This window comes from Oncorhynchus nerka, linkage group LG26, assembly GCF_034236695.1.
Source record: "Oncorhynchus nerka isolate Pitt River linkage group LG26, Oner_Uvic_2.0, whole genome shotgun sequence".
Lineage (NCBI taxonomy): Eukaryota > Metazoa > Chordata > Actinopteri > Salmoniformes > Salmonidae > Oncorhynchus > Oncorhynchus nerka.
Genome location: NC_088421.1, coordinates 14,759,825 through 14,787,735, shown reverse-complemented (window position 1 = coordinate 14,787,735; position 27,911 = coordinate 14,759,825). Strand labels below are relative to the sequence as shown.

Below are 27,911 nucleotides of genomic sequence, written 5' to 3'. Positions count from 1 at the left end.
ACAGAGTGCACTAAGTTTTGTAGACTGAACAGAGTGCACTAAGTTTTGTAGACCGAACAGAGTGCACTAAGTTTTGTAGACTGAACAGAGTGCACTAAGTTTTTTGAACAGAGTGCACTAAGTTTTGTAGACTGAACAGAGTGCACTAAGTTTTGTAGACCGAACAGAGTGCACTAAGTTTTGTAGAACAGAGTGCACTAAGTTTTGTAGACTGAACAGAGTGCACTAAGTTTTGTAGACTGAACAGAGTGCACTAAGTTTTGTAGACTGAACAGAGTGCACTAAGTTTTGTAGACCAAACAGAGTGCACAAGTTTTGTAGACTGAACAGAGTGCACTAAGTTTTGTAGCCCGAACAGAGTGCACTAAGGTTTGTAGACTGAACAGAGTGCACTAAGTTTTGTAGACCGAACAGAGTGCACTAAGTTTTGTAGACTGAACAGAGTGCACTAAGTTTTGTAGACCGAACAGAGTGCACTAAGTTTTGTAGACCGAACAGAGTGCACTAAGTTTTGTAGACCGAACAGAGTGCACTAAGTTTTGTAGACTGAACAGAGTGCACTAAGTTTTGTAGATTGAACAGAGTGCACTAAGTTTTGTAGACCTGAACAGAGTGCACTAAGTTTTGTAGACTGAACAGAGTGCACTAAGTTTTGTAGACTGAACAGAGTGCACTAAGTTTTGTAGACTGAACAGAGTGCACTAAGTTTTGTAGACCGAACAGAGTGCACTAAGTTTTGTAGACTAAGTTTTTGAACAGAGTGCACTAAGTTTTGTAGACCGAACAGAGTGCACTAAGTTTTGTAGATTGAACAGAGTGCACTAAGTTTTGTAGACTGAACAGAGTGCACTAAGTTTTGTAGACCGAACAGAGTGCACTAAGTTTTGTAGACCTGAACAGAGTGCACTAAGTTTTGTAGACCGAACAGAGTGCACTAAGTTTTGTAGACCGAACAGAGTGCACTAAGTTTTGTAGACTGAACAGAGTGCACTAAGTTTTGTAGACCGAACAGAGTGCACTAAGTTTTGTAGACCGAACAGAGTGCACTAAGTTTTGTAGACTGAACAGAGTGCACTAAGTTTTGTAGACTGAACAGAGTGCACTAAGTTTTGTAGACCGAACTTCGTGTACTCTACTGAACAGAGTGCACTAAGTTTTGTAGACCGAACAGAGTGCACTACGTTTTGTAGACTGAACAGAGTGCACTAAGTTTTGTAGACTGAACAGAGTGCACTAAGTTTTGTAGCCCGAACAGAGTGCACTAAGTTTTGTAGACTGAACAGAGTGCACTAAGTTTTGTAGACCGAACAGAGTGCACTAAGTTTTGTAGACTGAACAGAGTGCACTAAGTTTTGTAGACCGAACAGAGTGCACGTTTTGTAGACTGATCAGAGTGCACTAAGTTTTGTAGACTGAACAGAGTGCACTAAGTTTTGTAGATTGAACAGAGTGCACTAAGTTTTGTAGACCGAACAGAGTGCACTAAGTTTTGTAGACCTGAACAGAGTGCACTAAGTTTTGTAGACTGAACAGAGTGCACTAAGTTTTGTAGACTGAACAGAGTGCACTAAGTTTTGTAGACCGAACAGAGTGCACTAAGTTTTGTAGACCGAACAGAGTGCACTAAGTTTTGTAGACTGAACAGAGTGCACTAAGTTTTGTAGCCCGAACAGAGTGCACTAAGTTTTGTAGACTGAACAGAGTGCACTAAGTTTTGTAGACCGAACAGAGTGCACTAAGTTTTGTAGACTGAACAGAGTGCACTAAGTTTTGTAGACCGAACAGAGTGCACTAAGTTTTGTAGACCGAACAGAGTGCACTAAGTTTTGTAGACTGAACAGAGTGCACTAAGTTTTGTAGACTGAACAGAGTGCACTAAGTTTTGTAGACTGAACAGAGTGCACTAAGTTTTGTAGACCGAACAGAGTGCACTAAGTTTTGTAGACTGAACAGACTAAGTTTTGTAGCCCGAACAGAGTGCACTAAGTTTTGTAGATTGAACAGAGTGCACTAAGTTTTGTAGCCCGAACAGAGTGCACTAAGTTTTGTAGATTGAACAGAGTGCACTAAGTTTTGTAGACCGAACAGAGTGCACTAAGTTTTGTAGACTGAACAGAGTGCACTAAGTTTTGTAGACCGAACAGAGTGCACTAAGTTTTGTAGACTGAACAGAGTGCACTAAGTTTTGTAGACCGAACAGAGTGCACTAAGTTTTGTAGACCGAACAGAGTGCACTAAGTTTTGTAGACCGAACAGAGTGCACTAAGTTTTGTAGCCCGAACAGAGTGCACTAAGTTTTGTAGACTGAACAGAGTGCACTAAGTTTTGTAGACTGAACAGAGTGCACTAAGTTTTGTTGAACAGAGTGCACTAAGTTTTGTAGACCGAACAGAGTGCACTAAGTTTTGTGACCGAACAGAGTGCACTAAGTTTTGTAGAACAGAGTGCACTAAGTTTTGTAGACCGAACTTAACTCTACTGAACAGAGTGCACTAAGTTTTGTAGACTGAACAGAGTGCACTAAGTTTTGTAGACCGAACAGAGTGCACTAAGTTTTGTAGACCTGAACAGAGTGCACTAAGTTTTGTAGACCGAACAGAGTGCACTAAGTTTTGTAGACTGAACAGAGTGCACTAAGTTTTGTAGTGAACAGAGTGCACTAAGTTTTGTAGACCTGAACAGAGTGCACTAAGTTTTGTAGACCGAACAGAGTGCACTAAGTTTTGTAGATTGAACAGAGTGCACTAAGTTTTGTAGACTGAACAGAGTGCACTAAGTTTTGTAGACTGAACAGAGTGCACTAAGTTTTGTAGCCCGAACAGAGTGCACTAAGTTTTGTAGATTGAACAGAGTGCACTAAGTTTTGTAGCCCGAACAGAGTGCACTAAGTTTTGTAGATTGAACAGAGTGCACTAAGTTTTGTAGACCGAACAGAGTGCACTAAGTTTTGTAGACTGAACAGAGTGCACTAAGTTTTGTAGACCGAACAGAGTGCACTAAGTTTTGTAGACCGAACAGAGTGCACTAAGTTTTGTAGACTGAACAGAGTGCACTAAGTTTTGTAGACCGAACAGAGTGCACTAAGTTTTGTAGACCGAACAGAGTGCACTAAGTTTTGTAGACCGAACAGAGTGCACTAAGTTTTGTAGACTGAACAGAGTGCACTAAGTTTTGTAGACCGAACAGAGTGCACTAAGTTTTGTAGACCGAACTTAGTGTACTCTACTGAACAGAGTGCACTAAGTTTTGTAGACCGAACAGAGTGCACTAAGTTTTGTAGACTGAACAGAGTGCACTAAGTTTTGTAGACTGAACAGAGTGCACTAAGTTTTGTAGACCGAACAGAGTGCACTAAGTTTTGTAGACCTGAACAGAGTGCACTAAGTTTTGTAGACCGAACAGAGTGCACTAAGTTTTGTAGACTGAACAGAGTGCACTAAGTTTTGTAGACCGAACAGAGTGCACTAAGTTTTGTAGACTGAACAGAGTGCACTAAGTTTTGTTGAACAGAGTGCACTAAGTTTTGTAGACCTGAACAGAGTGCACTAAGTTTTGTAGACTGAACAGAGTGCACTAAGTTTTGTAGACTGAACAGAGTGCACTAAGTTTTGTAGACCGAACAGAGTGCACTAAGTTTTGTAGACTGAACAGAGTGCACTAAGTTTTGTAGACCGAACAGAGTGCACTAAGTTTTGTAGACTGAACAGAGTGCACTAAGTTTTGTAGACTGAACAGAGTGCACTAAGTTTTGTAGACCGAACAGAGTGCACTAAGTTTTGTAGACCGAACAGAGTGCACTAAGTTTTGTAGACTGAACAGAGTGCACTAAGTTTTGTAGACCGAACAGAGTGCACTAAGTTTTGTAGACCGAACAGAGTAAGTTTTGTAGACTGAACAGAGTGCACTAAGTTTTGTAGCCCAAACAGAGTGCACTAAGTTTTGTAGAGAACAGAGTGCACTAAGTTTTGTAGACTGAACAGAGTGCACTAAGTTTTGTAGACTGAACAGAGTGCACTAAGTTTTGTAGACCGAACAGAGTGCACTAAGTTTTGTAGTTTGAACAGAGTGCACTAAGTTTTGTAGACTGAACAGAGTGCACTAAGTTTTGTAGACCGAACAGAGTGCACTAAGTTTTGTAGACCGAACTTAGTGTACTCTACTGAACAGAGTGCACTAAGTTTTGTAGACCGAACAGAGTGCACTAAGTTTTGTAGACTGAACAGAGTGCACTAAGTTTTAGTAGACTGAACAGAGTGCACTAAGTTTTGTAGACTGAACAGAGTGCACTAAGTTTTGTAGACCGAACAGAGTGCACTAAGTTTTGTAGACTGAACAGAGTGCACTAAGTTTTGTAGACTGAACAGAGTGCACTAAGTTTTGTAGACCGAACAGAGTGCACTAAGTTTTGTAGATTGAACAGAGTGCACTAAGTTTTGTAGACTGAACAGAGTGCACTAAGTTTTGTAGATTGAACAGAGTGCACTAAGTTTTGTAGAGTTTTGAACAGAGTGCACTAAGTTTTGTAGACTGAACAGAGTGCACTAAGTTTTGTAGACCGAACAGAGTGCACTAAGTTTTGTAGACTGAACAGAGTGCACTAAGTTTTGTAGACCGAACAGAGTGCACTAAGTTTTGTAGATTGAACAGAGTGCACTAAGTTTTGTAGACTGAACAGAGTGCACTAAGTTTTGTAGATTGAACAGAGTGCACTAAGTTTTGTAGCCCGAACAGAGTGCACTAAGTGTTGTAGACCGAACAGAGTGCACTAAGTTTTGTAGACCGAACAGAGTGCACTAAGTTTTGTAGACTGAACAGAGTGCACTAAGTTTTGTAGACCGAACAGAGTGCACTAAGTTTTGTAGACCGAACAGAGTGCACTAAGTTTTGTAGACCGAACAGAGTGCACAAAGTTTTGTAGACTGAACAGAGTGCACTAAGTTTTGTAGACCGAACTTAGTGTACTCTACTGAACAGAGTGCACTAAGTTTTGTAGACCGAACAGAGTGCACTAAGTTTTGTAGCCCGAACAGAGTGCACAAAGTTTTGTAGACTGAACAGAGTGCACTAAGTTTTGTAGACTGAACAGAGTGCACTAAGTTTTGTAGACCGAACAGAGTGCACTAAGTTTTGTAGACTGAACAGAGTGCACTAAGTTTTGTACCCGAACAGAGTGCACTAAGTTTTGTAGATTGAACAGAGTGCACTAAGTTTTGTAGACCGAACAGAGTGCACTAAGTTTGTAGATTGAACAGAGTGCACTAAGTTTGTAGAGCCTGAACAGAGTGCACTAAGTTTTGTAGATTGAACAGAGTGCACTAAGTTTTGTAGCCCGAACAGAGTGCACTAAGTTTTGTAGATTGAACAGAGTGCACTAAGTTTTGTAGACCGAACAGAGTGCACTAAGTTTTGTAGATTGAACAGAGTGCACTAAGTTTTGTAGACCGAACAGAGTGCACTAAGTTTTGTAGACCGAACAGAGTGCACTAAGTTTTGTAGACCGAACAGAGTGCACTAAGTTTTGTGAACAGAGTGCACTAAGTTTTGTAGACTGAACAGAGTGCACTAAGTTTTGTAGACCGAACAGAGTGCACTAAGTTTTGTAGACCGAACAGAGTGCACTAAGTTTTGTAGACCGAACAGAGTGCACTAAGTTTTGTAGACCGAACAGAGTGCACTAAGTTTTGTAGACCGAACAGAGTGCACTAAGTTTTGTAGACCGAACTTAGTGTACTCTACTGAACAGAGTGCACTAAGTTTTGTAGACCGAACAGAGTGCACTAACGTTTTGTAGACCGAACAGAGTGCACTAAGTTTTGTAGACTGAACAGAGTGCACTAAGTTTTGTAGACCGAACAGAGTGCACTAAATTTGTAGACCGAACAGAGTGCACAACGTTTTGTAGACTGAACAGAGTGCACTAAGTTTTGTAGACCGAACAGAGTGCACTAAGTTTTGTAGACCGAACAGAGTGCACAAAGTTTTGTAGACTGAACAGAGTGCACTAAGTTTTGTAGACTGAACAGAGTGCACTAAGTTTTGTAGCCTGAACAGAGTGCACTAAGTTTTGTAGACCGAACAGAGTGCACTAAGTTTTGTAGACTGAACAGAGTGCACTAAGTTTTGTAGACTGAACAGAGTGCACTAAGTTTTGTAGACCGAACAGAGTGCACTAAGTTTTGTAGACGAACAGAGTGCACAAGTTTTGTAGACCGAACAGAGTGCACTAAGTTTTGTAGACTGAACAGAGTGCACTAAGTTTTGTAGACCGAACAGAGTGCACTAAGTTTTGTAGACTGAACAGAGTGCACTAAGTTTTGTAGACTGAACAGAGTGCACTAAGTTTTGTAGACCGAACAGAGTGCACTAAGTTTTGTAGACCGAACAGAGTGCACTAAGTTTTGTAGACTGAACAGAGTGCACTAAGTTTTGTAGCCCAAACAGAGTGCACTAAGTTTTGTAGACTGAACAGAGTGCACTAAGTTTTGTAGACTGAACAGAGTGCACTAAGTTTTGTAGATTGAACAGAGTGCACTAAGTTTTGTAGACTGAACTGAACAGAGTGCACTAAGTTTTGTAGACCGAACAGAGTGCACTAAGTTTTGTAGATTGAACAGAGTGCACTAAGTTTTGTAGACCTGAACAGAGTGCACTAAGTTTTGTAGACTGAACAGAGTGCACTAAGTTTTGTAGACTGAACAGAGTGATACAAGTTTTGTAGACTGAACAGAGTGCACTAAGTTTTGTAGACCGAACAGAGTGCACTAAGTTTTGTAGACTGAACAGAGTGCACTAAGTTTTGTAGACTGAACAGAGTGCACTAAGTTTTGTAGACCTGAACAGAGTGCACTAAGTTTTGTAGACCGAACAGAGTGCACTAAGTTTTGTAGACTGAACAGAGTGCACTAAGTTTTGTAGACTGAACAGAGTGCACTAAGTTTTGTAGACCTGAACAGAGTGCACTAAGTTTTGTAGACCGAACAGAGTGCACTAAGTTTTGTAGACCGAACAGAGTGCACTAAGTTTTGTAGACTGAACAGAGTGCACTAAGTTTTGTAGACCTGAACAGAGTGCACTAAGTTTTGTAGACTGAACAGAGTGCACTAAGTTTTGTAGATTGAACAGAGTGCACTAAGTTTTGTAGACCGAACAGAGTGCACTAAGTTTTGTAGACTGAACAGAGTGCACTAAGTTTTGTAGCCCGAACAGAGTGCACTAAGTGTTGTAGACCGAACAGAGTGCACTAAGTTTTGTAGACCGAACAGAGTGCACTAAGTTTTGTAGACTGAACAGAGTGCACTAAGTTTTGTAGACTGAACAGAGTGCACTAAGTTTTGTAGACCTGAACAGAGTGCACTAAGTTTTGTAGACCGAACAGAGTGCACTAAGTTTTGTAGACTGAACAGAGTGCACTAAGTTTTGTAACAGAGTGCACTAAGTTTTGTAGACTGAACAGAGTGCACTAAGTTTTGTAGACTGAACAGAGTGCACTAAGTTTTGTAGACTGAACAGAGTGCACTAAGTTTTGTAGCCTGAACAGAGTGCACTAAGGTTTGTAGACTGAACAGAGTGCACTAAGTTTTGTAGCCCGAACAGAGTGCACTAAGTTTTGTAGACTGAACAGAGTGCACTAAGTTTTGTAGACTGAACAGAGTGCACTAAGTTTTGTAGACCGAACAGAGTGCACTAAGTTTTGTAGCCCGAACAGAGTGCACAAAGTTTTGTAGACTGAACAGAGTGCACTAAGTTTTGTAGACCGAACAGAGTGCACTAAGTTTTTAGACCGAACAGAGTGCACTAAGTTTTGTAGACCTGAACAGAGTGCACTAAGTTTTGTAGACTGAACAGAGTGCACTAAGTTTTGTAGACCTGAACAGAGTGCACTAAGTTTTGTAGACTGAACAGAGTGCACTAAGTTTTGTAGATTGAACAGAGTGCACTAAGTTTTGTAGACTGAACAGAGTGCACTAAGTTTTGTAGACCTGAACAGAGTGCACTAAGTTTTGTAGACCTGAACAGAGTGCACTAAGTTTTGTAGACCTGAACAGAGTGCACTAAGTTTTGTAGACCTGAACAGAGTGCACTAAGTGAACAGAGTGCACTAAGTTTTGTAGACCGAACAGAGTGCACTAAGTTTTGTAGACTGAACAGAGTGCACTAAGTTTTGTAGACTGAACAGAGTGCACTAAGTTTTGTAGACCGAACAGAGTGCACTAAGTTTTGTAGACCGAACAGAGTGCACTAAGTTTTGTAGACCGAACAGAGTGCACTAAGTTTTGTAGACTGAACAGAGTGCACTAAGTTTTGTAGACTGAACAGAGTGCACTAAGTTTTGTAGACCGAACAGAGTGCACTAAGTTTTGTAGACCGAACAGAGTGCACTAAGTTTTGTAGACTGAACAGAGTGCACTAAGTTTTGTAGCCCAAACAGAGTGCACTAAGTGTTGTAGACCGAACAGAGTGCACTAAGTTTTGTAGACCTGAACAGAGTGCACTAAGTTTTGTTGAACAGAGTGCACTAAGTTTTGTAGCCTGAACAGAGTGCACTAAGTTTTGTAGATTGAACAGAGTGCACTAAGTTTTGTAGACCGAACAGAGTGCACTAAGTTTTGTAGACTGAACAGAGTGCACTAAGTTTTGTAGACTGAACAGAGTGCACTAAGTTTTGTAGACCAAACAGAGTGCACTAAGTTTTGTAGACCGAACAGAGTGCACTAAGTTTTGTAGACTGAACAGAGTGCACTAAGTTTTGTAGACCGAACAGAGTGCACTAAGTTTTGTAGACCTGAACAGAGTGCACTAAGTTTTGTAGACTGAACAGAGTGCACTAAGTTTTGTAGACCTGAACAGAGTGCACTAAGTTTTGTAGACCGAACAGAGTGCACTAAGTTTTGTAGACCTGAACAGAGTGCACTAAGTTTTGTAGACTGAACAGAGTGCACTAAGTTTTGTAGACTGAACAGAGTGCACTAAGTTTTGTAGACTGAACAGAGTGCACTAAGTTTTGTAGACTGAACAGAGTGCACTAAGTTTTGTAGACCGAACAGAGTGCACTAAGTTTTGTAGACCGAACAGAGTGCACTAAGTTTTGTACTGAACAGAGTGCACTAAGTTTTGTAGACCGAACAGAGTGCACTAAGTTTTGTAGACCGAACAGAGTGCACTAAGTTTGTAGACTGAACAGAGTGCACTAAGTTTTGTAGACTGAACAGAGTGCACTAAGTTTTGTAGACTGAACAGAGTGCACTAAGTTTTGTAGACCGAACAGAGTGCACTAAGTTTTGTAGACTGAACAGAGTGCACTAAGTTTTGTAGCCCGAACAGAGTGCACTAAGTTTTGTAGAACAGAGTGCACTAAGTTTTGTAGACTGAACAGAGTGCACTAAGTTTTGTACCTGAACAGAGTGCACTAAGTTTTGTAGCCTGAACAGAGTGCACTAAGTTTTGTAGACTGAACAGAGTGCACTAAGTTTTGTAGACCGAACAGAGTGCACTAAGTTTTGTAGACTGAACAGAGTGCACTAAGTTTTGTAGACTGAACAGAGTGCACTAAGTTTTGTAGACCTGAACAGAGTGCACTAAGTTTTGTAGACCGAACAGAGTGCACTAAGTTTTGTAGACTGAACAGAGTGCACTAAGTTTTGTAGACCTGAACAGAGTGCACTAAGTTTTGTAGACTGAACAGAGTGCACTAAGTTTTGTAGACCGAACAGAGTGCACTAAGTTTTGTAGACTGAACAGAGTGCACTAAGTTTTGTTGAACAGAGTGCACTAAGTTTTGTAGACCTGAACAGAGTGCACTAAGTTTTGTAGACCGAACAGAGTGCACTAAGTTTTGTAGATTGAACAGAGTGCACTAAGTTTTGTAGCCTGAACAGAGTGCACTAAGTTTTGTAGACCGAACAGAGTGCACTAAGTTTTGTAGACCGAACAGAGTGCACTAAGTTTTGTAGATTGAACAGAGTGCACTAAGTTTTGTAGCCTGAACAGAGTGCACTAAGTTTTGTAGACTGAACAGAGTGCACTAAGTTTTGTAGACCTGAACAGAGTGCACTAAGTTTTGTAGACCGAACAGAGTGCACTAAGTTGAACAGAGTGCACTAAGTTTTGTAGACTGAACAGAGTGCACTAAGTTTTGTAGACTGAACAGAGTGCACTAAGTTTTGTAGACCAAACAGAGTGCACTAAGTTTTGTAGACCGAACAGAGTGCACTAAGTTTTGTAGACTGAACAGAGTGCACTAAGTTTTGTAGACTGAACAGAGTGCACTAAGTTTTGTAGACCTGAACAGAGTGCACTAAGTTTTGTAGACCGAACAGAGTGCACTAAGTTTTGTAGACTGAACAGAGTGCACTAAGTTTTGTAGACCGAACAGAGTGCACTAAGTTTTGTAGACTGAACAGAGTGCACTAAGTTTTGTAGACCGAACAGAGTGCACTAAGTTTTGTAGACTGAACAGAGTGCACTAAGTTTTGTAGACCGAACAGAGTGCACTAAGTTTTTTGTAGACCGAACAGAGTGCACTAAGTTTTGTAGACTGAACAGAGTGCACTAAGTTTTGTAGACTGAACAGAGTGCACTAAGTTTTGTAGACCGAACAGAGTGCACTAAGTTTTGTAGACTGAACAGAGTGCACTAAGTTTTGTAGACCGAACAGAGTGCACTAAGTTTTTAGACTGAACAGAGTGCACTAAGTTTTGTAGACCGAACAGAGTGCACTAAGTTTTGTAGATTGAACAGAGTGCACTAAGTTTTGTACCTGAACAGAGTGCACTAAGTTTTGTAGACTGAACAGAGTGCACTAAGTTTTGTAGACCGAACAGAGTGCACAAAGTTTTGTAGACTGAACAGAGTGCACTAAGTTTTGTAGACTGAACAGAGTGCACTATGTTTTGTAGACCGAACAGAGTGCACTAAGTTTTGTAGACTGAACAGAGTGCACTAAGTTTTGTAGACCGAACAGAGTGCACTAAGTTTTGTAGACCTGAACAGAGTGCACTAAGTTTTGTAGACTGAACAGAGTGCACTAAGTTTTGTAGACTGAACAGAGTGCACTAAGTTTTGTAGACTGAACAGAGTGCACTAAGTTTTGTACTGAACAGAGTGCACTAAGTTTTGTAGACCTGAACAGAGTGCACTAAGTTTTGTAGTGAACAGAGTGCACTAAGTTTTGTAGAGTTTTGAACAGAGTGCACTAAGTTTTGTAGACCGAACAGAGTGCACTAAGTTTTGTAGACCGAACAGAGTGCACTAAGTTTTGTAGACCGAACAGAGTGCACTAAGTTTTGTAGACTGAACAGAGTGCACTAAGTTTTGTAGACCGAACAGAGTGCACTAAGTTTTGTAGACCGAACAGAGTGCACTAAGTTTTGTAGACTGAACAGAGTGCACTAAGTTTTGTAGACCTGAACAGAGTGCACTAAGTTTTGTAGACCGAACAGAGTGCACTAAGTTTTGTAGACTGAACAGAGTGCACTAAGTTTTGTAGACCGAACAGAGTGCACTAAGTTTTGTAGACCGAACAGAGTGCACTAAGTTTTGTAGACTGAACAGAGTGCACTAAGTTTTGTAGACCTGAACAGAGTGCACTAAGTTTTGTAGACCGAACAGAGTGCACTAAGTTTTGTAGACTGAACAGAGTGCACTAAGTTTTGTAGACTGAACAGAGTGCACTAAGTTTTGTAGACTGAACAGAGTGCACTAAGTTTTGTAGACCGAACAGAGTGCACTAAGTTTTGTAGACTGAACAGAGTGCACTAACTAACAGAGTGCACTAAGTTTTGTAGACCTGAACAGAGTGCACTAAGTTTTGTAGACCGAACAGAGTGCACTAAGTTTTGTAGACTGAACAGAGTGCACTAAGTTTTGTAGACCGAACAGAGTGCACTAAGTTTTGTAGACTGAACAGAGTGCACTAAGTTTTGTAGACTGAACAGAGTGCACTAAGTTTTGTAGACTGAACAGAGTGCACTAAGTTTTGTAGACTGAACAGAGTGCACTAAGTTTTGTAGAGTTTTGAACAGAGTGCACTAAGTTTTGTAGACCGAACAGAGTGCACTAAGTTTTGTAGACTGAACAGAGTGCACTAAGTTTTGTAGACTGAACAGAGTGCACTAAGTTTTGTAGACCGAACAGAGTGCACTAAGTTTTGTAGACCGAACAGAGTGCACTAAGTTTTGTAGACTGAACAGAGTGCACTAAGTTTTTTGCACTAAGTTTTGTAGACCGAACAGAGTGCACTAAGTTTTGTGAACAGAGTGCACTAAGTTTTGTAGACTGAACAGAGTGCACTAAGTTTTGTAGACCGAACAGAGTGCACTAAGTTTTGTAGACCGAACAGAGTGCACTAAGTTTTGTAGACTGAACAGAGTGCACTAAGTTTTGTAGACCGAACAGAGTGCACTAAGTTTTGTAGACCTGAACAGAGTGCACTAAGTTTTGTAGACTGAACAGAGTGCACTAAGTTTTGTAGACCGAACAGAGTGCACTAAGTTTTGTAGACCGAACAGAGTGCACTAAGTTTTGTACTGAACAGAACAGAGTGCACTAAGTTTTGTAGACCGAACAGAGTGCACTAAGTTTTGTAGACCTGAACAGAGTGCACTAAGTTTTGTAGACCGAACAGAGTGCACTAAGTTTTGTAGACTGAACAGAGTGCACTAAGTTTTGTAGTAGAACAGAGTGCACTAAGTTTTGTAGACTGAACAGAGTGCACTAAGTTTTGTAGACCGAACAGAGTGCACTAAGTTTTGTAGACTGAACAGAGTGCACTAAGTTTTGTAGACTGAACAGAGTGCACTAAGTTTTGTAGACTGAACAGAGTGCACTAAGTTTTGTAGACTGAACAGAGTGCACTAAGTTTTGTAGACCGAACAGAGTGCACTAAGTTTTGTAGACTGAACAGAGTGAGTGAACAGAGTGCACTAAGTTTTGTAGACCGAACAGAGTGCACTAAGTTTTGTAGACTGAACAGAGTGCACTAAGTTTTGTAGACTGAACAGAGTGCACTAAGTTTTGTAGACTGAACAGAGTGCACTAAGTTTTGTAGACTGAACAGAGTGCACTAAGTTTTGTAGACCGAACAGAGTGCACTAAGTTTTGTAGACTGAACAGAGTGCACTAAGTTTTGTAGACGAACAGAGTGCACTAAGTTTTGTAGACCGAACAGAGTGCACTAAGTTTTGTAGACCGAACAGAGTGCACTAAGTTTTGTAGACTGAACAGAGTGCACTAAGTTTTTAGACCGAACAGAGTGCACTAAGTTTTGTAGACTGAACAGAGTGCACTAAGTTTTGTAGACTGAACAGAGTGCACTAAGTTTTGTAGACTGAACAGAGTGCACTAAGTTTTTTAGACTGAACAGAGTGCACTAAGTTTTGTAGACTGAACAGAGTGCACTAAGTTTTGTAGACTGAACAGAGTGCACTAAGTTTTGTAGACTGAACAGAGTGCACTAAGTTTTGTAGTGAACAGAGTGCACTAAGTTTTGTAGACCGAACAGAGTGCACTAAGTTTTGTAGACTGAACAGAGTGCACTAAGTTTTGTAGACCGAACAGAGTGCACTAAGTTTTGTAGACCGAACAGAGTGCACTAAGTTTTGTAGACCTGAACAGAGTGCACTAAGTTTTGTAGACTGAACAGAGTGCACTAAGTTTTGTAGACCTGAACAGAGTGCACTAAGTTTTGTAGACTGAACAGAGTGCACTAAGTTTTGTAGACCGAACAGAGTGCACTAAGTTTTGTAGACTGAACAGAGTGCACTAAGTTTTGTAGACCGAACAGAGTGCACTAAGTTTTTGAACAGAGTGCACTAAGTTTTGTAGACTGAACAGAGTGCACTAAGTTTTGTAGACCTGAACAGAGTGCACTAAGTTTTGTAGACTGAACAGAGTGCACTAAGTTTTGTAGACTGAACAGAGTGCACTAAGTTTTGTAGACCGAACAGAGTGCACTAAGTTTTGTAGACTGAACAGAGTGCACTAAGTTTTGTAGACTGAACAGAGTGCACTAAGTTTTGTAGACTGAACAGAGTGCACTAAGTTTTGTAGACTGAACAGAGTGCACTAAGTACAGAGTGCACTAAGTGCACTAAGTTTTGTAGACTGAACAGAGTGCACTAAGTTTTGTAGACCGAACAGAGTGCACTAAGTTTTGTAGAGTTTTGAACAGAGTGCACTAAGTTTTGTAGACCTGAACAGAGTGCACTAAGTTTTGTAGACCGAACTTAGTGTACTCTACTGAACAGAGTGCACTAAGTTTTGTAGACCGAACAGAGTGCACTACGTTTTGTAGACCGAACAGAGTGCACTAAGTTTTGTAGACTGAACAGAGTGCACTAAGTTTTGTAGACCGAACAGAGTGCACTAAGTTTTGTAGACTGAACAGAGTGCACTAAGTTTTGTAGACCGAACAGAGTGCACTAAATTTGTAGACCGAACAGAGTGCACAACGTTTTGTAGACTGAACAGAGTGCACTAAGTTTTGTAGACCGAACAGAGTGCACTAAGTTTTGTAGCCCGAACAGAGTGCACAAAGTTTTGTAGACTGAACAGAGTGCACTAAGTTTTGTAGCCCGAACAGAGTGCACTAAGTTTTGTAGACCGAACAGAGTGCACTAAGTTTTGTAGACCGAACAGAGTGCACTAAGTTTTGTAGACTGAACAGAGTGCACTAAGTTTTGTAGACTGAACAGAGTGCACTAAGTTTTGTAGACCGAACAGAGTGCACTAAGTTTTGTAGACCGAACAGAGTGCACTAAGTTTTGTAGCCCAAACAGAGTGCACTAAGTTTTGTAGACTGAACAGAGTGCACTAAGTTTTGTAGACCGAACAGAGTGCACTAAGTTTTGTATACCGAACTTAGTGTACTCTACTGAACAGAGTGCACTAAGTTTTGTAGACCGAACAGAGTGCACTAAGTTTTGTAGACTGAACAGAGTGCACTAAGTTTTGTAGACCGAACAGAGTGCACTAAGTTTTGTAGACTGAACAGAGTGCACTAAGTTTTGTAGACTGAACAGAGTGCACTAAGTTTTGTAGACCGAACAGAGTGCACTAAGTTTTGTAGACCGAACAGAGTGCACAACGTTTTGTAGACTGAACAGAGTGCACTAAGTTTTGTAGCCCAAACAGAGTGCACTAAGTTTTGTAGACCGAACTTAGTGTACTCTACTGAACAGAGTGCACTAAGTTTTGTAGACCGAACAGAGTGCACTACGTTTTGTAGACCGAACAGAGTGCACTAAGTTTTGTAGACTGAACAGAGTGCACTAAGTTTTGTAGACCGAACAGAGTGCACTAAATTTGTAGACCGAACAGAGTGCACAACGTTTTGTAGACTGAACAGAGTGCACTAAGTTTTGTAGACCGAACAGAGTTCACTAAGTTTTGTAGCCCGAACAGAGTGCACAAAGTTTTGTAGACCGAACTTCGTGTACTCTACTGAACAGAGTGCACTAAGTTTTGTAGACCGAACAGAGTGCACTACGTTTTGTAGACTGAACAGAGTGCACTAAGTTTTGTAGACTGAACAGAGTGCACTAAGTTTTGTAGCCCGAACAGAGTGCACTAAGGTTTGTAGACTGAACAGAGTGCACTAAGTTTTGTAGACCGAACAGAGTGCACTAAGTTTTGTAGACTGAACAGAGTGCACAAAGTTTTGTAGACCGAACAGAGTGCACTAAGTTTTGTAGACCGAACAGAGTGCACTAAGTTTTGTAGACCGAACAGAGTGCACTAAGTTTTGTAGACCGAACAGAGTGCACTAAGTTTTGTAGACTGAACAGAGTGCACTAAGTTTTGTAGACCGAACAGAGTGCACTAAGTTTTGTAGCCCGAACAGAGTGCACTAAGTTTTGTAGCCCAAACAGAGTGCACTAAGTTTTGTAACGAACAGAGTGCACTAAGTTTTGTAGACCGAACAGAGTGCACTAAGTTTTGTATACCGAACTTAGTGTACTCTACTGAACAGAGTGCACTAAGTTTTGTAGACCGAACAGAGTGCACTAAGTTTTGTAGACCGAACAGAGTGCACAAAGTTTTGTAGACTGAACAGAGTGCACTAAGTTTTGTAGCCCGAACAGAGTGCACTAAGTGTTGTAGACCAAACAGAGTGCACTAAGTTTTGTAGACCGAACAGAGTGCACTAAGTTTTGTAGCCCGAACAGAGTGCACTAAGTTTTGTAGACTGAACAGAGTGCACTAAGTTTTGTAGACCGAACAGAGTGCACTAAGTTTTGTAGCCCGAACAGAGTGCACTAAGTTTTGTAGCCCAAACAGAGTGCACTAAGTTTTGTAACGAACAGAGTGCACTAAGTTTTGTAGACCGAACAGAGTGCACTAAGTTTTGTATACCGAACTTAGTGTACTCTACTGAACAGAGTGCACTAAGTTTTGTAGACCGAACAGAGTGCACAACGTTTTGTAGACTGAACAGAGTGCACTAAGTTTTGTAGACTGAACAGAGTGCACTAAGTTTTGTAGACCGAACAGAGTGCACTAAGTTTTGTAGCCCGAACAGAGTGCACTAAGTTTTGTAGCCCAAACAGAGTGCACTAAGTTTTGTAACGAACAGAGTGCACTAAGTTTTGTAGACCGAACAGAGTGCACTAAGTTTTGTAGACTGAACAGAGTGCACTAAGTTTTGTAGACCGAACAGAGTGCACTAAGTTTTGTAGACCGAACAGAGTGCACTAAGTTTTGTAGACCGAACAGAGTGCATTACGTTTTGTAGACTGAACAGAGTGCACTAAGTTTTGTAGACCGAACAGAGTGCACTAAGTTTTGTAGACGGAACAGAGTGCATTAAGTTTTGTAGACCGAACAGAGTGCACTAAGTTTTGTAGACTGAACAGAGTGCACTACGTTTTGTAGCCCGAATAGAGTGCACTACGTTTTGTAGACTGAACAGAGTGCACTATGTTTTGTAGCCCAAACAGAGTGCATTAAGTTTTGTAGACCGAACAGAGTGCACTAAGTTTTGTAGATGTGATCCTTTGACAAAGTTTTTTTTTTAAATGACATTGTTTACAAGGAGTGCAAGGGTGAATTGAGTTGTTGCACAAGCACAGAACGCGCCAATGGGATGTTGTTAGCTCGTGCTTGGCTCTGCCAACCACCTTGCTTGTTCTGCCCCTCTATGCTTCATCTGCTCCCAATGAAAATGACACAGATGAACTATCTTGGGTTAGTTATACATGTCTTTGCTGTGCTATTTTTGGTATGAAATCCAGTGTGAACATGGGCCTACTGTGTACATATACAAAGAGTGGGGTCTCATTTTGCCTCTTTATTGTGCAGAAGTTGCTTGTTTGATATTTTTTTATATATTTATTTAAATATATGTTAAATAGCAGCTTTCTCTCCATATTTGTGTTTTTTTCATCAGTACTACTCTAAGGCCAAGTTTAGCTTTGTGTCCAAGACTTTCTAGTTTGAACATTATTTCAGGGACACTATTCAAGCAATACCTCTAACTTCGGTCTTCTCCTGTTCTTGGTAATAATATCATGCTCTGCGCCATCCCTCTCTCTGTTTCCTCCCCCAGTTTAAGAGGATGTTGAACCGGGAGCTGTCTCACCTGTCAGAGATGAGTCGTTCAGGGAACCAGGTGTCTGAATACATCTCCACTACCTTCCTGGGTGAGTCACACACCTCCCCTTTCACCTGCACTCCTGACTGGGTCTCTGTTTGTCTTCTATCCCTTATACACCTCAGTCCTCTATCCTCAAGGAAACTGACCAGAGCCCTATGTATGTGGCTCTGGTCAAAAGTAGTGCACTATACGGCTGCTATTTAGAAAGAGGGTTATATTTTAGTTAATACTGACCAGTATAATGCATTTATTGTTATTTGACCTTTATCCACACTGTTAACCCCAATGTGCTGTCATTACTCAAAAGTTTTGAGGAAACGCGTTGTACTTAATATATCTGAGTACAGTTACTTAAAGTGATTTTGTAGTTATTAATCAAACTGATAGAGTTACTATGAGCTTTTAGGGGGGTCCTGATTTGAGTTGTATCAGAGTAACGCCCACTTTAAGCCACGCCCCCAATATAATTTCCCAGTGTACCTTGCCTTTTTGAGTGAATTGTGGAATCATCACCCATGGCTGTATTTATTAGCGACATGGTTGTGGAATTTGTTCATTTTCAGTCCTATGGCCTTTCCCAAGTGAATTCCTAGGTGAATGTTATCATTATAATTAAACATTACATATCTCATAAGGACTTATTTGAGGCCTAGATTTACTCTAATACAGTGGCCTGAAACTCATGGTTGACAGGCCACATCAGGCCTGCAAATAAGGTTGCAAAATCCCATATTTTCAAAACAAAATCGAGGTTGAAGAATTTCCAGGTATCTTCTAAACCGGATTTCTGGAAAACATACCAGACTTTTGCAACCCTACCTGCAAGACACTTTATGCTGGCTTGCAAAGTGACATGTAATTCCTATTGGAATTCAGCCAGAGTTAGGCGATCCAACAGTAGAACTGTGTATTCACTCACAACCTGCATTCATAATGACTGCCAGGGTTAAGAACAGTGTGAGGAGACTACCAATTGGAACAACATTACATTTCTGTAACGGGTGCAAAAAATCTAATTAAATGATTGGATTAGTTTAGAAAAATGTATGTTATTTAACTGTGTGTAGCATAAGATTAATCAATCAATCACTCAATGTACATGCAAAAGTGAGCCCTGTAATGATGCATACTATAGAGATATAGCACACTATAGCCTTTATAATAAGAAGTTATAAATGCATCAAATCAAATCAAATTGATTTATATAGCCCTTCTTACATCAGCTGATATCTCAAAGTGCTTATAACAAGCATTCAAAAGTATTGTAATGAACCTCTGACCTCCATGTCTCCTCCAGATAAGCAGAATGAGGTAGAGATCCCGTCTCCGACCCTGCGGGAGCGGGACCGGGACAAGCCCATGTGTCATATCAGTGGAGTGAAGAAGCTGACACACAGCTCCAGCCTGTCCATCAACACCACCATGCCACGCTTCGGAGTCAAGACGGAACAGGAGGACGCACTGGCCAGGGTACGGTATACCTGTACTGGATCTGGGATCTGTGGACCCTTACACATACTCACACATGAACACTCAGTCACCTCGAAGATGATTTAAAATGGCATATCTTGCTGAGACCCAGCGAAAAAAAGCTTTATGAATTATTACTTTTTTGTGAGTGAAATAAACATTTGACAACATTTATTTATTATTTTATTTTATTGTATGTGCACTGTAGTGGATATTATGATGCTGTGAATATTATATTTGTAAAATTTTACATTACAGTAAATGTGTGTACAGTAGGTGAAAAATACAGGATATTTATACACAAGCTCTTATTTAGCTCTTATTTAATGTGAGAAAAAATATATTACACTGCTCTGAAAACTCACCAAACTATTCCACAAATACTTTAATATATATAGTGTATGTGGACACTCCTTCAAATTAGTGGAATTGGCTATTTCAGCCACACCCTTTGCTGACAGGTGTGTAAAATCGAGCACACAGCCATGTAATCTCCGTAGACAAACATTGGCAGTAGACTTGCCTTACTGAAGAGCTCAGTGACTTTCAACGTGGCACCGTCTTTGGATGCCTTTTCAACAGTTTCTGCCCTGCTAGAGCTGCCCCGGTCAACTGAAAGTGCAGATATTGTGAAATGGAAACGTCTAGGTGCAACAATGGCTCAGCCACAAAGTGGTAGGCCACACAAGCTCACAGAACGGGGCTGCTGAGTACTGAAGCACGTAGCGTGTAAAAATCGTCTGTCCTCGGTTGCAACACACTACCGAGTTCCAAACTTCCTCTGGAAGCAATATCAGCATAATAACTATTAGTCTGGAGCTTAATAAAATGGGTTTTCATGGCCGAGCGGCTGCACACAAGCCTAAGATCACCATGCACAATGCCAAGCGTCGGCTGGAATGGTGGGAATGGTGTAAAGCTCGCCACCATTGCGGAGCTTTACGCTTCACCATCTGGCAGTCCAACGGACTAATCTAGGTTTGACGGATGTCAGGGGAACGCTAACTGGGGGAACGCTAACTGCCCCAATGCATAGTGCCAACTGTAAAGTTTGGTGGAGGAGGAATGATGATCTGGAGCTGTTTTTCTTGGTTGGGGCTAGGCCCCTTAGTTCCAGTGAAAGGAAAGCTTAACACTACAGCATACAATGACATTCAAGACGATTCTATGCTTCCGACTTTGCGGCAACAGTTGGGGGAAGGCCCTTTCCTGTTTCAGCATGACAATGCCTCCGTGCACAAAGCGAGGTCCATACCGAAATGGTTTGTTGAGATCGGTGTGGAAGAACTTGACTGGCCTGCACAGAGCCATAACATAAACCCCAGTGAACACCTTTGGGATGAATTGGAACGCCGACTGCGATCCAGGTCTAATCGCCCAACATCAGTGCCCGACCTTAATAATGCTCTTGTGGCTGAATGGAAGCATGTCCCCACAGCAATGTTCCAACAGCTAGTGGAAAACCTTCCTAGAATAGTGGAGGCTGTTATAGCAGCAAAGAGGGGACCAACTCCATATCAATGCACATGATTTCGGAATGAGATGTTCGACAAGAGCAGGTGACCACATACTTTTGGTCATGTACTGTATTTACTTACTGGAAACAATTTGAATATCACAAAAATTATGATTACACAATTACATGCATGTACTTTCTTCTTTAAATAAAATGTGCTAAATTGAGATGGCAGCCATTAAAAAAAAATACAGGATAAGAAAGTACAGTCACACGCCCCACATGATATCATTGAATACCCCAGAATGTCCTCTCAAAGGTACAACAGGACTTAACACAGTGGCATGTATGGCCTCAGAGATACGGCCCAAAAAATCTATCTCCATTAGAGTGGACAAAAATGAATTGATTTCATTTATTGATGGGTCTCTGAAGGGATTAAATGGAGTCATATGTCAAGTCAAATTCTGGGTATGTGTACATTTACTTGGCAAAGAAAGGTGATTCTGTTTCTGATTCTGATGTCTGTTGACCAGGAGCTGGATGACTTGAATAAGTGGGGCCTTAATATCTTTCGTCTGGCTGAGTTCTCCAATAATAGGCCTCTCAGCTGCATCATGTTCGCCATCTTCCAGGTGGGTGAGAAGCAGTGGTTTTATCCATTCGATTTTTGGTAAGAGTGGTCATATAGACTTAATGTAGACTTTGCTGTTCATATACGTGTATAGGATCCTGAGTGTTTGCGTGACACTGTGTTTTCCTTCCCTGTAGGAGAGGGATCTGTTGAAGACGTTTCAAATCCCTGTCGACACCTTCGTGACCTACGTTATGACCCTGGAGGACCACTACCATGCCAACGTGGCCTACCACAACAGCCTCCACGCCGCTGACGTCACACAGTCCACCCACGTCCTGCTGTCCACACCGGCTCTGGACGTAAGAACCAAATATCACCACACACTGAGCCTATGTCTAACAACAGCTAACGTGAAGCACACAGCTGCACTCTAACTGCCATCGCACATTCATGTCCTAAAGGCTGTTCTAAAACGTGATTGGTTACACTGTGTTCTATCTCTCTCTCTCTGTCAGGCTGTGTTCACTGATCTGGAGATCCTGGCTGCGTTATTTGCTGCTGCCATCCATGATGTGGATCATCCTGGCGTGTCCAACCAGTTCCTCATCAACACCAGTGAGTCCTTACAATGGAGAAAGGAGGAGACAGGACGCTGTACAGTACACTGCATTTTAACTGAATAAAGCTCCCTGAACCACATCTCAGTTTAGCTCAGCTTACTAGTCAGTGTAGCACAGCTGATAATGTAAAAAGAAAATGTCAGAGTCAGCACTGTAATGTGAAAAGGTTACTAGTGGGGTGTGTCTACAGGTCCTCTGACCTAGTATGTGTTCTGTACTGACCCGGTGTGTTCTGTCTGTCCTCTTCCCCCAGACTCGGAGCTGGCTCTGATGTACAACGATGAGTCAGTCCTGGAGAACCACCACCTGGCCGTGGGCTTCAAGCTACTCCACGAGGACAACTGTGACATCTTCCAGAACCTCAGCAAGAGGCAGAGACAGAGCCTGCGCAAGCTCGTTATCGATATGGTGAGGCTCCTGCCACTCACACTCACCCACTAATGGGCTGCTCTGCTGGCTCAGTAAGGGGCGGGGCTTATAAGAGTTATTTAAATGTTATTCCCTGATATTGTTTCATGTTTTTGTTTGACCTCGTCCTTTAATTGACCTCTCAAGGTGTTGGCGACAGATATGTCCAAGCACATGAGTTTGCTGGCTGATCTGAAGACCATGGTGGAGACGAAGAAGGTGACCAGTTCAGGAGTGCTCCTGCTCGACCACTACACTGATCGCATCCAGGTGAGCTTTCCCTTCTGACCTCTAAACATATCCCCTGCAGAAAAAAATGGTACTCCAAACTCAAATTGAAGCTGGAGAAAATTCACAACGCCTACCGTGCACTGGTGATTCCTGACCTTATGTGTGTGTCTGCAGGTGCTGAGGAACATGGTGCACTGTGCGGACCTAAGTAACCCCACCAAGCCCCTGGTCGTGTACAGAGAGTGGACTGAGCGCATCATGGAGGAGTTCTTTAGACAGGGGGACAAGGAGAGGGAGAGAGGCATGGAGATCAGCCCTATGTGTGACAAACACACTGCTTCTGTGGAGAAGAGTCAGGTTAGGAAACATACACACAACACACATGTTGGGATCACTTTCAAAGTAATTATAAAAGCTTAATGCTTATATATGCTTTCTTAATAATTATTGATGTTTATAAATGTCATCTCATGTTGCTGACACAAATTCCTTAGCCGTGTATAATGTGCTTGTTATTAGTGTGATGTTCGTTAGTGTGTTTGATTCTCCTGGTGTTGTGTGCTGTAGGTGGGCTTCATCGACTACATCGTGCACCCTCTGTGGGAGACGTGGGGGGACCTGGTGCACCCTGACGCCCAGGACATCCTTGACACTCTTGAGGACAACAGGGACTGGTACCAGAGCACCATCCCCCAGAGCCCCATCTCCCCACCCCCAATCCCCCTCGGCCCAGACAAGAGGCTCAACGCCTGCATCGACAAGTTCCAGTTCAAGCTCACCTTGGATGAAGACACGGAGGGAGGACAGGAGGAGGAAGAAGAGGAGGAGGAGGAGGAGGAGGAGGAGGAGGAGGAGGGGAAAACCACCCCCAATCACATGGTGCTGGACTGCAGTCAGGGAGAGGAGGAAGACAAGAAAGAAGAGGGGGAAGGAGAGGACGTGGTAAAGGATGAAAGGGAAGGAGACATCATCGAGGAGGAAGGGGAACTAGGGATGGAGGAGGAGGAGGAGAAGAGGGGAGTTCTTCAGCGAGCTCAGTCAGGGGTGGAGATACAATCTGACACAAGCCCCGTGGAGGACGAGGAGGAGGAAGACTCCTCCTCACCAGCTGATGACACATGAGTTCCGCTCCTCTCTCCCTGGCCACACCCCACATTCACACACCACGCCCCTGTTTACCATCCTTTATTTCCGATGGCCAAAACCCAATATCAAATAAGACTACATAGACAATAGACCTTTAAATCTATTTTTCAAAAAGGGAACACAAATAATATTGCTTAAAGAAAAGCTATTTACACAGCAACTGTAGATTTGGAGCTGGAGGTGTTTCTTCCAGCTGATGCTTGAGGAACTGCTATGAGGACAAAGCGGAACATAGAGAAGCATTAATAATGGGCCATTGAAGACAGCGTAGCACTGGAACTGAAACACACACACATAAACATGCACAAACTCACCTCCACACACAAACACACCTCACTCACACACTTTGATTCATGGAAGAAAAAAAACTCTGAAGTCTACACACGAGAATGTGTGTGTTTGTGTGTTTGCGCGTGCCTATGTGTGCGTGTGTGTTTAGAGGAATCTGATTGGTAACAAATCTCTTTGGAAAAAGCCATCTCTATATGGAGTATTAACTAGCGTCAGTCAGTATTACTAGTTCATGTTTGTTAGAATTCAACAAGAACTCTGTTTTTTTCTGAGTGACTTATTTTCCATTTCTGTCGGAAAGAAGACTACAGATATCTATCTATAGAGGAGGAGTGGAGCGAGAAAAGAAGAGAGGATTAAGTTTAATAAAGAAAGGAAGATGCTGTGATGAGGGGACCTGAGGGTCCCGCCTCCATTTTCCCATTTTCCCTTTAAGAAGAAGTGCTACCGGTACAAGATGGCTGTGTGCCTTTCTGGAAACACCAGCTCCTGAAACATGGAGCTGTCGTGAAGCAGTGCATCGTGGGACAGGAGTGTCAGCTTTTGTCTTTATTTTAGATTGTCTCTTGTTCAAATATCTATTGTAACTGTTAATGATTTAGTGTGTGTGTGTGTGTGTGTGTGTGTGTGTGTGTGTGTGTGTGTGTGTGTGTGTGTGTGTGTGTGTGTGTGTGTGTGTGTGTGTGTGTGTGTGTCACATGCTCAGTATGTTTCTGTGGTGACAGGTTTTCAGCTGTAAGTCTTCCTTTGTTGCTTTTCAAGTTGATGAGACGTTTCAGAACTCGTAGATAAGGAGCAGTCACTATCACTACACCACGACACCTGCTGCTTGTGGACTCTCCAGTTTTTACATATGAAAATTATTTTACTTTTTTACTTTCTGAGGATAAGCCATGTGATACTTTACACTATATGTTCTGCCTGTTTTCTATTTTTTATTGTTTTTGCTAAATATGTTTGAAGGATTAGGATAATATCATCAGCAGCACAAATTCACATTTTGTCATTTACCCACTCACAATGTATTTATTCACCAGTCTCTTCTCACTTACTGCATCAGTTGTCACCAAAGCAACAGATTGGAAACTGATGAGGGGAGAGATGCTTTGACGGGGCAGACTGAGAGGATTTTGTCAGGGTGATTTCAGGATTGGAGGGAATCGAAAGAACGAGCTTGGCCAGAAAGGAGGCTGTTCAGACAGTCACACACAGCCATTCTTGTTATGTTTTAAGCTTTTCTGCCTTAATGTCAAATGCAGGATACATACCTGCAACTATGTAGATTTATAAGATAAATTCTAAATATCCTAGTATATTTATACTATGTCTGTATGCCTCTATATGTGAGTGTCTGTGTGTCTATACACAATGTACCCAGCATCTACATATGGTCAGGGACAATATTAAGAATGTGTTGTAGATAGATAGATAGATAGATAGATAGATAGATAGATAGATAGATAGATAGATAGATAGATAGATAGATAGATAGATAGAGAGACATTTAGAGAGAGAGAGAGAGACATTTAGAGAGAGAGAGAGAGAGAGAGAGAGAGAGAGAGAGGGGGAGGAGAGAGAGAGAGAGAGAGAGAGAGAGAGAGAGAGAGAGAGAGAGAGAGGAGGAAGAGAGAGAGAGAGAGAGAGAGAGGAGGAAGGGAGAGAGAGCTCTTCTTGTGTGTCATCACGCACTAGAGTCACCATCCTGGCTGTATGAGGACATGGTCACGGGATTGATCAGCACACAGCTTAAATAGGTCTCAGTTTAACTTGGAGTTGTTCACAGGGTAAAAAACAACAACATAAGTATAGCTGGTTTCTGCTGGTCGGTAACGTAGCTCGTCTAAAGAACAGCTTGTGCCTGATGGAACAGAGGCCTGAGATCCATCCAGTCCAGCTCTGTGATTGGCTGGAGCAGCATTGCGGTGTCACTGCACAGGCCTTTAATTGTTGGAATGGGAATCCAACATTACTGTCTCAGTACCTGGAATAGGAGATTCCCATGAAGCTTCCCTCTGTCTTTGAAGATATACGGCTTTGTTTATCTGGCTTTTTGTTTTTTCATGAGCTATAAAAACAAATAAATAATGAATTGCCATTTTAACACAATACTGTAGCGATCATTTCTTATTAAGAAATTATTCATTTGATGAATTGCTGCCATTCTTTTTAAATATTGAACAGGAAACCATGGAAAATACCACAAGTTTGTGTACAGTTTTTATTTTTGTATCATTCTGGTGGATGAATGGTCAAGAAACGAAACTATAATGACATATTGATAATTTAACTATTAGCATTATCACAGCTTGTTTTGTATATTTTGTAATGTTGGATTGTAAAATTAGAAATTGATTCAGGTCATTATCATTGATAATTAACCATGTTTTAGTTACAAGAAAATTACTAAATCAGTAAAACACTACTGGCCACACCATCACGCTTTCCTTCTCTTTTTCTGTCCTCATCTTTCCTCTGTCTTTCTCTTTTGTGCTATCATTTTTCTCACACACAGAAGTGTGTAAATTTCATTATTAGATTAATTAGATTAATCAGGATTAGATGAATCATCAGAAAAATTAAAATATTTTGTACCAGAACTTTCTTTCAAGGGAGGTTGTAGGGTAGACAGTGTGGTTAAAGTAATATGTGGGTACAGTATGTGTTTGTTGGAAGATTTGGTAGTTATGTCTCTCACTAGTTCCGTTGGACCTGGTTTAAACCTTAGTTTTTTTCTATTGTGCTATTCCATGTTTGCCCATTCCATATTGCTCAAGTCATAATCAATGAAAACTATTCATTATCAATATGCCATGTAGGAGTGATTGTGAGTTATTGACAGATGTGTATGGGTGAAGCGAGAGGTAAAAAACAAGAAGGTTCTGAGAGAGACATTGCGTAGCCATTTTGAAATTAGCTCCACCTCCACTTCTTGGTCAGTTTTGTCATATTAGACTCCCTCCAAGAACAATTATCTGGGCTTTAATCCATGTGTTACTTGTTCACAAGTTAGGAAAATTATATAAATGGAAAAAACACCATGAAATGATTGTAATATTTGTAAATTATATTGCTGTAATGTGTAAAATGTGTCCAAGTTATTTTTTATTATATTATTTTTATGAAAGGTTTTCTTCTGAGAGAACTGAGGTGTTATTTTGTGAATAAAATGCATTTAATAAGCAAACAGCTATATAATACAATTATATATCAGTATATTTTTATTTTATTTCACTGTTCGGTACTGTAAAGTGTGTTAAAATTACAAATAAAGGAAGATTTTTTATAATATAAGCAAAGAGAAATAGCCTACTGGCTTGTATTTGTTGTCTGTGTAGGCTACTGTGTGTGCTTAATAATTGTATCAGAGATTATAAAAAAGGAGTAGACTAAAAGGTCAAGGTTTTCAATAGTCTGGTTTATTGTGGTTTATAAAGTGAATGTGAATACTGTGCTTCCACACCATATTTTTATTTTGAGAGAATCAATGTATGAGTAGGCCTACATGTTTATCAAAGACGATCTAAGTGATTAGTAAGAATGGGCTACAGAGACTTCCATTGCACACCATGAGGATTATCAATACATATGATAAGCCCCATTGCAGGAATTGATGGACTCATTTCAGCCTGACAGTTTCAGGCTACGCTATCTAATTATTTGGCTTGACTTGATCATAGCTACCTCTCTTATAATTATGAAGTATTTTCAGTGGTGGAAAAAGTACCGTATTATCTTACTTGAGTAAAACTAAAGATTCCTTAATAGAAAATGACTCAAGTAAAAGTGAAAGTCATCCAGTAAAAGAGTACTATGGTAGTATTTGGTTATTTAATTTTTTTATATTTTTTAATGTTTTTATTTTTATTTACCCCTTTTTCTCCCCAATTTCGTGGTATCCAATTGTTTAGTAGCTACTATCTTGTCTCATCGCTACAACTCCCGTACGGGCTCGGGAGAGACGAAGGTTGAAAGTCATGCGTCCTCCGATACACAACCCAACCAAGCCGTGTTATATTCTCCTACATTAATTTCACATTTCCACAAACTTCAAAGTGTTTCCTTTCAAATGGTACCAAGAACATGCATATCCTTGCTTCAGGTCCTGAGCTACAGCCAGTTAGA

At 41.2% G+C, this 27,911-nt stretch overlaps 1 protein-coding gene across 1 annotated transcript in view; it reads left to right on the top strand.

Annotated features, from left to right (window-relative positions):
* pde4a (phosphodiesterase 4A, cAMP-specific) overlaps window positions 1-25,895 on the top strand; it is a 96,477-nt gene extending 70,582 nt beyond the window's left edge. The window contains exons 6-14 of the mRNA XM_065010131.1: window positions 17,543-17,636; window positions 18,888-19,060; window positions 21,053-21,151; window positions 21,288-21,452; window positions 21,609-21,708; window positions 21,967-22,121; window positions 22,269-22,391; window positions 22,527-22,709; window positions 22,920-25,895. Of these exons, the coding sequence (XP_064866203.1) occupies window positions 17,543-17,636; window positions 18,888-19,060; window positions 21,053-21,151; window positions 21,288-21,452; window positions 21,609-21,708; window positions 21,967-22,121; window positions 22,269-22,391; window positions 22,527-22,709; window positions 22,920-23,474 (1,647 nt within the window). The 3' untranslated portion in view covers window positions 23,475-25,895. The remainder of the gene's footprint in view (window positions 1-17,542; window positions 17,637-18,887; window positions 19,061-21,052; window positions 21,152-21,287; window positions 21,453-21,608; window positions 21,709-21,966; window positions 22,122-22,268; window positions 22,392-22,526; window positions 22,710-22,919) is intronic.
* The last annotated feature ends 2,016 nt before the right edge of the window (window positions 25,896-27,911 follow it).